This window comes from Candida metapsilosis (assembly GCF_017655625.1).
Source record: "Candida metapsilosis strain BP57 chromosome Unknown scaffold8, whole genome shotgun sequence".
Taxonomy (NCBI): Eukaryota; Fungi; Ascomycota; class Pichiomycetes; order Serinales; family Debaryomycetaceae; genus Lodderomyces; species Lodderomyces metapsilosis.
In genome coordinates, this window is record NW_027138166.1 from 144834 (window position 1) to 157207 (window position 12374).

Here is a 12374-nt window from a genome sequence, read left to right on the forward strand (position 1 = left end):
ATTATATTGGATTCAAGCTATACCCTGTTTCGCCTATATTATTATTTCTCAATATCAATCATGTTTTCCTTATTGACATCGTCATCGGGTATAAGAAGGTCCTCGGCTGTTCTCAATTGGTGTAACATCACTTGTGCCCTTGACGTGCTCTGTTCATTTGCAGAAGTCAATCCAAGTTTGCTTTTCCTTTTTGTCAATCTGCGCTTAAGGTTATTGACACTTTCATATTCATTTTCCACGGTAATATTGTCCAACTCTGAAGCTGCTGGGCCTTCATTATCTGGGCTATGCACCAACTTGCTTTTCCGATTCTCTCTATTAGTTTTTGAATGATCCGAAGTTGACTTTAACTTTTCCAACAATGAGTCAATAACGGCTGAAGATTCTTCGACACTATCAACAAAAATCTTTTCCTCAACAACCTCTCCAGTTGGAGTTTTGCCTGCTGATTCGTCCTCAATCTTCTTTTTCCTTGCATCGTATACTCTTTGCTCTTCTTCTCTTTGGATGTTATCAATATGCGCCTTTTTAAATTCAGCCACAAAAGTGATTATCTTTTGGAAAAAGCTGTCCTTAGCTTTTGAGTCATTTGGATCTTCACCAAAGTACACCATCAAGGATCTGAAACTTGATAAAGTCCTTTTCATACGAGACTGAACAAGCGCGTTTCTGCTAGTTGCATTGAGCATTGGCTGAGCAATGGTTTGTCTGATTCTGTCGGAAGGGTGCAAATCCTTCTCTCTGCTCAACTTTCCCTTTTCAAGCGAGTTGTTTATAATTTCCACTTCTTTATTAATAGCCCGACAATCAACTTCCAACTGCTCGATCGAAACGTTTTGAGTCTCGATTAACAGCTCTAAGTCACTAACAAAAGACCCATACTCCGAAAACGACTGTCGAATAATCTTTTCAATATAATGGAGGAAACTCATTGAATTCAGTTCATCTTTCATGTATTTGAGTCTCTGCAAAGAGTCTAACTTGAACCCACGGGCTTGTTTGGTGTGTTCGTTCATGAAATTTCCCATGGTCTTCATTATACTCAAGACACCTCTAAATCCGCTTGACTCTTTTACACAGGAAATACCGTGGTCGACCAAGTCCAACTTTTGCTTCAAATCGTGAAACTCCTTACTGTACGTCTGGGTAAATAGCAACGCTTTTGATCTAGCTCTCCAGTAATGTTTGAGATTGAAACATAATTCAAGGTACAACCTGCCTGCCCTGTCAAGCTCGCTCGGGTCCTTTTGTGGCTTTTTACCCGTACGTGGATCACTTGAATATGGCAAAAGGTTCTTTGCCAAACTATCACTAACTTCAACTAGTGCATCGTTGTTGAAAAATTCGATAACACTGATATTCTCCAAGATTTCAGAGTGGCATCGCAAAATTTTCAAAATGAGAGCCTCTTCTGAGAGTCCAGCAAACATATGCAAATTTATACCAAACTGTTGAGCCAAATCCCGGGAAAGAAAAGAGACCTTTGCTGCTTTGAAATCGGAGTTTATTTTCCTGTTCTTTCTCAGCTCTGCCGATTTTTTCAGTGGTTGAGAGGCTACAAATATTTTCTCAATCTCATCAAACACGCCTTCGGCAGTGAGTTTCTCTGCGATATAAGAATCTTCGAACTCACTCCAAAATGTCTTTTCGATATCTTCAATCTTATTCCAATGCAATTGCTTCAACTTTACCTTGGGCTTGATTGGAACAAGTGCTGACTCATCGATGAGAATTTGGTCATTATCCGAAGTAGGGTGATCCACAAAAGCGGCTGCAGGCTTCAGTGTAGTTAAGAGTTCAGCTGGTGGTGGTGGAGGTGGTGCGGCTGGAGGTATGCTTGAGCTTGTACTAGTAGTTGTCAAAATCAGTGAAGTAGAAACATTTCTTGAAGCAAAAGCAAATGGTGGAAGCGGTGGTGGTGGAGGAGGAGGAGGTGGTGGTGCTTCTGCAGTGGGTGCTACCTCCTCTCCTGGCAAAGCATCCCCTGATGGGGTTTGCACTTCTGTTGATTTCAAGTTCTGCAAAAACTCTGGAATAGGGGGCGCCAGTGGTATACCAATTGAACTAGTATCGGAAGCTGGTTCCACACCTTTTCTAAGATCCTCCAAAAATGTGGGAGCTGGAGGAGATGGAGGTACCACAAATGCTTGTTGTTGTTGTTGTTGTTGTTGAGGAACAGACTCCACGATGTCGACTGTTTGTTGCACAAGCTCTTTGGAATCATTTTCTGTATCCCCATTCGTGTCAGCTATGCTTGGAATATCGTTCTTTTCCAATTTCTGTATTGGTCGTGAATACAAGAGGGGTGGAGTTGGTGGTCCCCTCCTAAAATTTCGCTCTATGGGTTCTTGTACGACCTTCTTCTCAACTTCCGTCTGGGGTTGAATTTCATCACTAGTATCGATAACATCCTCGGCTTCATCCCGATTGCTAAGCTCTTCAAAAGAATGACTAATATTTCGGTTGTTGGGGCCCTTGGCTTTCTGCTGTTCAAGTTGCTTTATTTGGCGTTGTAACAAGCTAATTTGGAGGCCAAGTGATTTCATTTCCATCAATTGCGCCTCATTTTGCGCTGACAGTTTTGTATTATTCATCAGCTCAGCTGTCTTTATAAGGTTTTCATTCAATTGCTGCTGTCGTTTTAATTCCCGCTTCAAACTCTGGGTTTCAGCAATGGCACTTCGAGCAACAGAATCGGACGACATGGAGTCTATCAATCGTTCCACGGATGCTGTGGAAACTGAAACATTCTCATTGAATGCAGGCAGTAGGTTATCGCCATTTTCGAGTACGCGGTCGAGGAGTAAGAGGACCTTGTTTATTAGTCCTTTTGTGTTCAGTGAAGTTTCAAGGGCCACTATCTTCAGATAGACCTGTTGGGCGAGTACACTATCGTCATTCCTTGGGGGCGGAGCCTGCTGGATTACTGGTGAACTAAACTCAGTTTCATTCAGAATTGTTCTCCTCTTCTGAGATCCAAATAGACCATATCTAGCTAGCTCGTCTCCTTCCGACGAAGCATTAACTGAGCTTATCAGCACAGATCTTGAGTCTGATTCTTCATTGGGGTTGGGAATACGAGGTAGTGTTTTGCTATGTCTTATCCTCTTTTCTTGTTCATCTTCCCTAGCTAGTTTTTCGTACTTTTCTAGTTCCTGGTGGATTCTATCATCTTCAAACTGCCTAATAGTTTCGAATATTGATAGTATGTGTGACTCTTCAAAATCTTTTCTCATTGCAATTCTCTTACGTGCTGGCCTTACTGCTCGTACAATGACATTCAACAAGATAAGTGTGATGGTTATGTAATTTTTCAAGTATGAATAATCGCTAATCTTACTCCCCCAACTAGCCGTTCTCAACGAACTTCCAAAGACCTCTAGCCATGCCTCAAAGTTCAAAGATTTCTTATTGTTGAACGTTAAGCTCCGCAAGTGACTGATTACGTCCTCACGTAGCTCCTTATGTCCATTTTTCATCAAATTGACCAAGATTTCTGTAACCAAAAACCGCGTACTCATCCTGGTAGATGTTAGTGCCCCCATTAACGATGTCATAATAACGGTTTTACTAATGGAAGTGTCATTATCATGGCTAGGCCGTTCTAGGTATGATTGATTTTCGAGTGCACTTTTCAAACACTTAACAAGAAGGTATTCGTAGTTGTACTCATCATCAGATTTGATGACTTTTTTACTAATCAGTGACAAATTCACAGCCAACGCAGTTTCCCCTTGTATTGAAAGAAAATTTTGAACCCATGTGGTACTTCCATCGATTAATTTGTTCCTGGTTAAGCTTTTTTCCAATCTCACCAAGTTTTGAAGATCAACATCTTTGTTCAAAAGTTTCCAGACAAACCAGCCAGGAGAGCCTTCACTTATCATAGTTTGCCGGCTGTTTTTAGGATCCTTTAAATTATGAGACGACTTTCTTGGCTTTAGCAGCGGTAGAAATCCATCATATTTTGCCATTGAAAATCGATCTATAGTCTTGTGTGAACTAGTCTTGTCAATTTCCAGAGAAGTATCTGTGGACATCGAAGCAACTGACATCCTATTCAAATCAAAGGAGCCGTTTGACTCCTTTTCTGCTAATAGAAGATCCCATTTCCGCTCAGTTGTTTGACTTCGTAAGCTCACCTTGGCTTTCTCAGGAAATGCTCTTATGGCAAGTAGGTTGTCAAATAGTGTCTCCACAATGTCCTTACTGGGCATCTTATATTTATAGATAGACGCTCGTTCAAACTTGTCCATTGTTTCGTTCTGGCCTTGTACAGTTGTCACATGTAATGAGCTGGGATTTGATTTTGACATATGCTTGGGTTGTGTATTTCCTATCTGTTTGATCCGTTTAGTAAAACACTGTGGTCAAAGGTGCTATTCCTGTAAATTCCAGCAAGCAGGTTTTACCTATCTCAAGTAAAAGAATGCTTTTTAGAAGATTCTATTTCAATCAACTCTAAACTGACGTGGCAAAGGGTCCCCTGAATCAATAGAAAAAACAAAAAGAAAACCACATAAGCATATAAACAAAGAAAGAAAAACAGAAGATGATTTTTCGCGTAACAAGTGGCTCAATGTCGTGTCGTGATTTGTACAGGTACGACATGAGCCGCGTCTAAAGAAGAGAAGACTTTTTGTTCGTTATGTGCAGTACAAATCAAATTGTAAACAAAAGAGGAGTTTTTCCTTCTAGGGACTCTCTGCATAGATTCTTTTTTACAACCATAATTTACCATATTTAATAGAAGCACACACTTACTAGGATGTCCACAAAGAGTAAAAAGAAAGGCTCATTGGTTCAGCAGAGTATATTCAGCTTCCATGTTCCTGGTGTTACTAAAGTTGGAAGCAATGACAAGTCAAAACTGCTACAAAGCAAACATATATCAAGGCAAAATTCTGTACTAAGTGCCACGGACAATGACGATGGGTTTGGTGATGATTCCAGCTACGATACATCAATAGATACAAGTATGGAAATTCTGAACTTTAGAGATCCAACGTTGGAAAGCATCTTATCGCAACAGAGGGCCAACAACCTGTCTTCTCAAAGAACTCCAAAGGTCCTTGGTGAATCTAGCCAGGCTATTAATAAGCAGAACAAGTTCGATTCACTCAAAAGAACCAACAGCGATATATTAAGCTCCTTTGATGGCGGGCAAGCTAGAAAAGTTGCAAAAAATATAAACACAGTGGCTCGTGTGACTCCAAACACAGAAGGAACTCAATTGAGTGCGGAGCAAAAAGAGGTTATTGACTCGGTTATTGCTGGCAGCAATGTTTTTTATACCGGAAGTGCTGGTACAGGAAAATCGGTGGTGCTTCGTGAGTTGGTGAGGATTCTTAGAAAGAGATATGGATCAAATATGGGAGTAACTGCACCTACAGGAATGGCGGCCTGTAACATTCAAGGGCAAACTATATTCAAGTTTTTAGAAATTGGACTTGCGTTAAAGTCTGCACCAGAGCTAGCCCACGCTATAAAGAAAAGTCACTACAAGTTGGACAAATGGCTTAGGCTAAAAGTGTTGATTATTGATGAAGTATCTATGATTGATGGCGGACTTTTTGATAAATTGGAGCATGTGGCTAGGTTGGTGAGAAAATCGACTAAACCTTTTGGGGGAATTCAAATTGTTTGTACAGGTGATTTTTACCAGTTGCCACCGGTTGCAAAAAATCGGACTGCCCTTCTTTGCTTTCAAGCAAAGTCATGGTCTAAAGTGATTAACAAAAATATCGTCTTGAAACAAATCTTTAGACAAAAGGGTGATAACGAGTTAATTGAGATGTTAAATGCTCTTAGAACCGGTCAGTTGACTGATGAAGTTGTGCTGAAATTCAAGCTGCTTCAGAGAAGGGTGACGTATGAGGATGGAATTGAACCTACCGAACTATTCCCAACTAGAAGAGAAGTCTCAGAAGCAAATAGTTATCGCTTGGAGATGCTTCCATCGAAAGGGTACAAGTTCACCGCCCAGGACAGTCATACAGGGGAAAAATATAAGGCGCAATATGCTCAACTATTATGCGAAGAAACTTTACAGTTGAAGGAAGGTGCACAAGTGATGAACATCAAGAACGTTAGCGACGACTTGGTCAATGGAACGCTAGGCACGGTCCTCTTTTTCTCCACCCAAAAGCTTTATATAAAAACTCATGAGTTATACGGTCCAATTGAGGAAATGGATCTGCAGATGATGAAAGAGATGAAGTTATTGTCCTCGCGTATTGGGTCGGTTGAAGAATGGAAAGATCATGAAAAAAAGATACTTGAAGGCATTCCTCCAGAAAGAAAGTCCAAATTTGAGGCGCTTGTACAGATGGCAGCGAACGAATCAGAAGCCTGGGTATTACCTGTGGTATCGTTTAAACTGAACGGCTCGGATGAAGCTGTACTTGTTGATAGGCACGAGTTTCCAGTCGAAACTGGTCACGAAAACACAGCAGGAGGGGCTCCATATAGATCCCAGTTACCCTTGTTGCTTTCTTGGGCAATGTCTATTCACAAAGCCCAAGGTCAAACACTTCCTCGTGTTAGGGTTGATTTGAATAATGTATTTGAAAACGGACACGCGTATGTGGCCATATCACGAGCAGTAAGTCGTGAGACGTTACAAGTGAAACACTTTAGTATCAACAAAGTCAAAGCATCACCTGTAGTGAAACACTTCTATGAGAGCCTTGAGAGATCTAAATAGAAATAGAAATAGAAATATGCATTAGGAGATTTTGTAGCAATTGCTCTGACTATAGTGGTACTCGCAACAAAATAAAAGGGCAACAAAAAAAAGTTTCAAACCTTTTACTTACATTCAGTACAATGAACCAGTGGTCCGAGCCTAGTAAAAGGATTTTTGAAACAGCAGATGTAAAGAACTTTGAGAGGTCATTAGCATTTCATGAACTACAGAAAACCTTGAATGAAGTCGTTCTAGCTGTACAGGGTATCAAAGTGCCCCCAGGAGTATTGAATCCCGCAATCGTGACCAGAGATGTGAAGGTATCGAGTGACAAGCGGCATACCACAGAGTCCGCAGGGAATACATATCAAGCTAATGTAACTCACATACTCAATATACTACGAGACCTTGATAAAACAATTGACGAAACTCCTCCCGTGGAGGGGCCCACAAGATTTGGGAATATCGCCTTTAGAACCTGGCATGAAAAAGTTGAATCCGTGCTATCATCACTAAGGAATTTGCAACCCGTGGATGGATTAGATATTGATGACTTTTTGAGTGAAGCAAAGTACTATCTAGCCAATGCATTTGGATCAAAGATTAGAATCGACTACGGTACCGGCCACGAACTTTCATACTTGGCATTTATCGGAGCCTTGATACGGTATAATATACTAAAGTCACCAACGGGGGAGGAACTATTAGTTTTATTTTCGAGCTATTATGATCTTGTTCGTCGATTGATCCTTGTATACAACTTGGAACCAGCTGGGTCACACGGAGTGTGGGGTTTGGATGACCATTTCCATTTGATATATATCTTGGGCGCTTCGCAATTTTGTAACGATCCTGCTGCCCCGTCAGTAAAGAGCATTTTATCAAAAGATGTTCTCAACACTTACAAAACTTCAAATCTATACGTGAATGCAATTTCATTTATATTCAAACTCAAGTCGGGGCCATTCAACGAGCATAGTCCTATTTTGAACGATATACATGTGTCTGTATTCTTATGGACGAAAGTGAGACAGGGACTTTTGAAAATGTATATGGTGGAAGTTCTTGGTAAGTATCCAGTCATACAACATTTCTGGTTTGGAGAAAATTTGTATCCGTGGGTCGACATGAATAAGAAGAAACTCCCAGTGAATTCAAGTGAAGATGCGAATGATAGTAAGAATGTTGGTATGAGTAGCGTAGGTACAGGTGCTGCATGGGCTAATCGTAATTACACACCCTATACACGTAAATAGATCTTTAATTAGCTTCTAGTTTTAAAGTTGAATGGAGACCGGCATAACGGACAAGTTGAATTACCAGAACTCTTGAACCATTTGTATAAACAAGCTGCATGGAATTTGTTGTTGCATGTTTGACAGGTTTTTGAGGGTAAGGATAAGTCTTGGTGTAAAATGGAATAACAGATTGCACAATCCTCAAATCCTGAAAAGTGCAAATTGATGTTTTTGCAGAATAATTCGATGGCATCACTGATTGAACCGTTTTGCAAGGCGATGAGTTTTTGTGAGGCTAATAGCCATGCTTTCCATCTATTCTCTTTCACACCAACTCTTGAAGGACCATCTATAACCACATTATCCAAGGGGTAATGGGCTGGAATTTTAACAACCATTTCAAGTTTTTGTTCGTCAACAAGATATGACGTTTTAATTTCATTAGATACACGATTCACTTTGATGGATAAGTTGTCTTCTTTTGCTAAAAGTTTCTGCTTTTCCAAATCCACCTGTTCCAAAACTTCATTAATCAAAGGAGGAGATAAGTACTTGCTCGTGATCCTCTCCACTTTCATTTGAAGTTGCTTGTCTCTGATCTCTTTAAACCAAAGTTGAACTTGAAATCCACAGTATTTAAGACATTTGTAATATATATGAAGGGAGAGAATTTTCAATTCCTCCTCAACACTTGTTCCATTGAACATGTTCTTGATATTGTATGATGACACAGGGTCAATAGATAAAGTTGATAAAAACTTGTTATCTAAATCAACATGATCAAAAATGTAATACAAAAATGTTTGAAGATCCTTGCCATTCAAAACTTCATTCAAGTAATCATTCTTAATTGATAAGGTGACGTCCTTGAAGAAGTCCGTGATTAAAAGCCATGAAATCATATACCTGAAAATATCAACAGTGGAATCAACTTTAAATTTTTGCATTATTTCAACGAGTTGAGGTGGTAGTTCAGCCTTTTTATTTTCATCTTTGGAAAGTTGGTACTCAATCACGAAATCGTCTTTCTCCTCCTTGAAAATGTTTGCCAATTGCATGGCACTAAGCTTTTGCTTTACAATGGAGTTGGACTTGGCGAGAACTTTCAAAAGCTGGTCTTGAAAGCCTTTCACAAGCTTGGTTGGTATGTTGGAAAGTTGAATGGCTCTCTCTAAGATTGTATCGACTAATGAGTCTACTTGGCCAGTGCAATTATCCTCTAAAGTGAGCAATTCAATCAATCGCTCATTTTGCAATTCTAAACCGCTTGTGTTGTGCTTTAAAACACTAGTATACACCTTGAGGGTGTAGTACTTTAAATCTATCCTGTCCTCTGCCATGTCGAGGTTATCACCAATGATCTTGTTAATCAAATCGTAGTAAATATCTGGCAAGGTGTCCTCTATTGCTGGTAAATGACCTAGGAAGATTAGTACTTGAATTCTCACATCAATGAATTCCGGATCATATGCAACTGACGATTCAAACCAATCATCGATCTGTTTCAACACCATTGATAGTTTAACACCGGGAAAAATATTTTTCAAATTGGCATCTTGATTGAGAAATGAGACGAGAATGGTAACCCACCTTAAACCTAAAGTTGTAATGTCACTCTCCTTCTTTACTGCCAAAATCTCAGAAAAGGCATAGTTTCTAGCTCGTTCCAATGTAGGTGAGCTAAGGAAATTCTTGATAGCTTTTACGAAAGCAACACTTTTCAATGGACGCTTCAACAATTGAACATAGTTGATTTTTAAAGATTCAAACTGGGAAAGGCTTATTTGCTCTGAAGCATTTTCAATGACTTTTGTAAGGCACCTTGCAGCATAGAATGCATAAAGATCATTGCCGTTTGTTGCCAATGTTAAAGGATCGTCAGAGTTGTCGCTGATGAGGCCCTCTATATCGACCGCTTCCCTATCATCTGAAACTTTCCCAATAGCTTCCATCAAAATTGACTCCTCTTCTGTGTTGACATCTCGTGTGAGAATATAATCTGAAACAATCTCTTTGCAAATCAAGGTTAAAACCTTCCACCTCGACTCCATGATATTTAGCTCGATTATGAACTTTGCCAAGAGAAGAAGATTTGTCAGTAACTTGTGCGATCCATATTTACACAAGTAGACAGCCAGCTCTAGTGCATTTGCAATTGCAAGCTCAAAGGGTTCTATAGTGTTGACTGATTCTTTCAACTCCTGTTGAAACCTTTCATAGAAAAGCGGTCCCTCACGAAATACCTCCACTACACCATCCATATTTGTCTGTATTGAGCATGATTGAAGGTATCCCACTAATGACGAGAAATAGGCTTCCTCGTGTTGACTTAAAGCTTTTAAAAATTGCTGCAGTTGTTTCGCACTCTTCCAAGCCGATTGTAAAACTCCATCAATTCCTAACTCGATACAAAATGCAAGAGTGTTGGTTTTCAAAACGGCAGTAGTGAATGCAAGTGATGATTCCTCATCCAAACCCTCGATAACATCACGTAAAGCTTTTTCATCGCGGGAAGTTAGCAACCTTTCCAAATATTCAGGTTCCGCCAGACCTCGTGATTTCTCCCTTAGGTATAGATGAATCTCAGGATAATCCTGTTCACTAAAATTTAAATCTAAAGATTTAACAAAGTCATCTCTTTTCTTTGGGTCGAGGTTTGCAAAAGAGTCATTAATCAAGGCAATCCGGTCTTTGTATTCCAAAAGCTTCTTTGTTGTGACTTGTTTCAAAATTTGAACCAATGTCTCATAGTTGGTGTTTAATTGCTCAGGTATTCGCTTGATGAATGACTGCAATGGAGATGTGATATCCTCATACACCGACAAGTAGGTGCTCACATATAGCGCAACTAATACGACATTCTGCGACCCTGCAACAGACTCCACCAAGTCTATGGCTTCACTCTTAATTTGTTGCATTTTTAATAGTTCATAAAGCCTAGTCAAGAACTCTTTGGTGTAAGGCTTGCCATCCGGATTTTCCTTTACTTCCTTCGCAATCGCACAAAGCGACTCATTCAACCATTGCTGATTTTCAAAATCTTTAAACTGAGCATTAACCTCGGTGATTGTAGACTTTAGCCTATAATTTCTTCCCTCCAACATGCTCCTTACCACACTCAGTGCGTTTTCAACTTTGTTTGTATCAAAAAGGTTCAACACTTTCAATGCACATCGTAAACAAGATGGTTTAAACGTCTCGCGGCTCTTGTCAAATTGTTCCATAAACGTCTGTGTAAAAAACAGTGATTCCTTTGTATCGCCAAAGTCCACTACTTTCAGGTGCTCTTTCTTCAAGTCAGTAATTAAAGTGCTAACTAGGTCGTAATATACGGGATCCAGATCACATGGGCCCAAGCGGATATAACTGTGTAGTCTTGTCGCACTTTTGCTACCTCCCATGTCCCAGACCGATTTACTCAACCGCTTATGTTTAGCAAATCTTGTAAGCTGGAGCAAGACTTGCCAGAACGGGAGAATCACAGCTGAGTAGATAATTCCTGGGTTGGATTTGGAAAACTTGACTTTCATAATTGCCTTTGAGACAGTTTTGTAAAAAGACTTAAAGTCAATAGATTCTAAAAGATGGCTTTGAATGGAAAACATTGTTGTAATCAAAGTCAAAATGCACTTGAATAAACCTAAATTCATTGATTCGTCTTTCACAGAGTTGACTAATCTCTCCCAAATAGTTTCCAGTAGCAAAATTGATCCAATGGATGCAGTGTTGTTAGAATTTTTGCAAATTTGCAAGAGCATCTCAATGCAGACGCCTAACACCCGATCATATTTTATCTGAATTTCAGATTCAGAAACATATCTGGGATCTGACAAAGTCTCCGGGGTCTCAATGGTAACAACTGAACCTATTAGATTCAAAATTTGGTCCTCAAATATCTCCCACACTTTTTCAAATTTGGTCTTATCTCCCAGAAAGTTTTCGAGCAAGAGGTTTGCTGCAACTTTGGAGACATTTCTGTCTGGATCCTTAATACCCATAAGCCAGATTGGCATGGTTGCTTTTAAATATTTTCCATACCTTTTCGAGCCTAGTGTTTTCAAAAGGGTACCTTGAATTCGATGAGTCACTGCCCTCACATCCTTGGAATTATCTAGAGCGATCTTGGGGTACAATTTTACCCAGCATCCCACTGCAACATCATCGAACTTTGCGGATTCTTTCTCTATTAGCGAAAGTAAATCGTTGAGAGCCCTTTCTTTTGTCTTGGGGTCCTTCTTGCCTAGGGATTTGAATATGATGGCAAGATCTGCATCTGTCACAAGCAGTACATCGGGTTGGTTTGTGAAATAATTTAATGTAACATCTAGTCCTAAAGATCCCAAGTTGCCAGTAAATCCTTCTTCGTCTCTGGTTTCCATTTGCATTGGTATAGATGAGTCAGAAACTTGTGGCAAAAGAGTGAAAAATTTACAAAAGAAAAGCAAAAT

General features: G+C 39.8%; 4 protein-coding genes across 4 annotated transcripts; 2 read left to right on the forward strand and 2 right to left on the reverse strand. All coding sequences in view use genetic code 12, as the record gives it.

Moving 5' to 3' along the window:
• Nucleotides 1–41: 41 nt before the first annotated feature.
• On the reverse strand, nt 42–4316 carry BNR1 (Bnr1p; the record flags this gene model as incomplete). The annotated part of the gene is made up of 1 exon (XM_067694775.1): nt 42–4316. The coding sequence occupies one exon, from the start codon at nt 4314–4316 to the stop codon at nt 42–44; it is 4275 nt and encodes a 1424-aa protein (XP_067545969.1).
• A 452-nt stretch (nt 4317–4768) lies between these two features.
• I9W82_005584 (uncharacterized protein) lies at nt 4769–6706 on the forward strand (the record flags this gene model as incomplete). Its single annotated transcript, XM_067694776.1, has 1 exon — nt 4769–6706. The coding sequence occupies one exon, from the start codon at nt 4769–4771 to the stop codon at nt 6704–6706; it is 1938 nt and encodes a 645-aa protein (XP_067545970.1).
• Nucleotides 6707–6828: 122 nt separating this feature from the next.
• RRD1 (peptidylprolyl isomerase) lies at nt 6829–7944 on the forward strand (the record flags this gene model as incomplete). The annotated part of the gene is made up of 1 exon (XM_067694777.1): nt 6829–7944. One exon carries the CDS (start codon nt 6829–6831, stop codon nt 7942–7944), a length of 1116 nt encoding a protein of 371 aa, XP_067545971.1.
• An 8-nt stretch (nt 7945–7952) lies between these two features.
• I9W82_005586 (ubiquitin-protein ligase) lies at nt 7953–12311 on the reverse strand (the record flags this gene model as incomplete). Its single annotated transcript, XM_067694778.1, has 1 exon — nt 7953–12311. One exon carries the CDS (start codon nt 12309–12311, stop codon nt 7953–7955), a length of 4359 nt encoding a protein of 1452 aa, XP_067545972.1.
• Nucleotides 12312–12374: the final 63 nt, after the last annotated feature.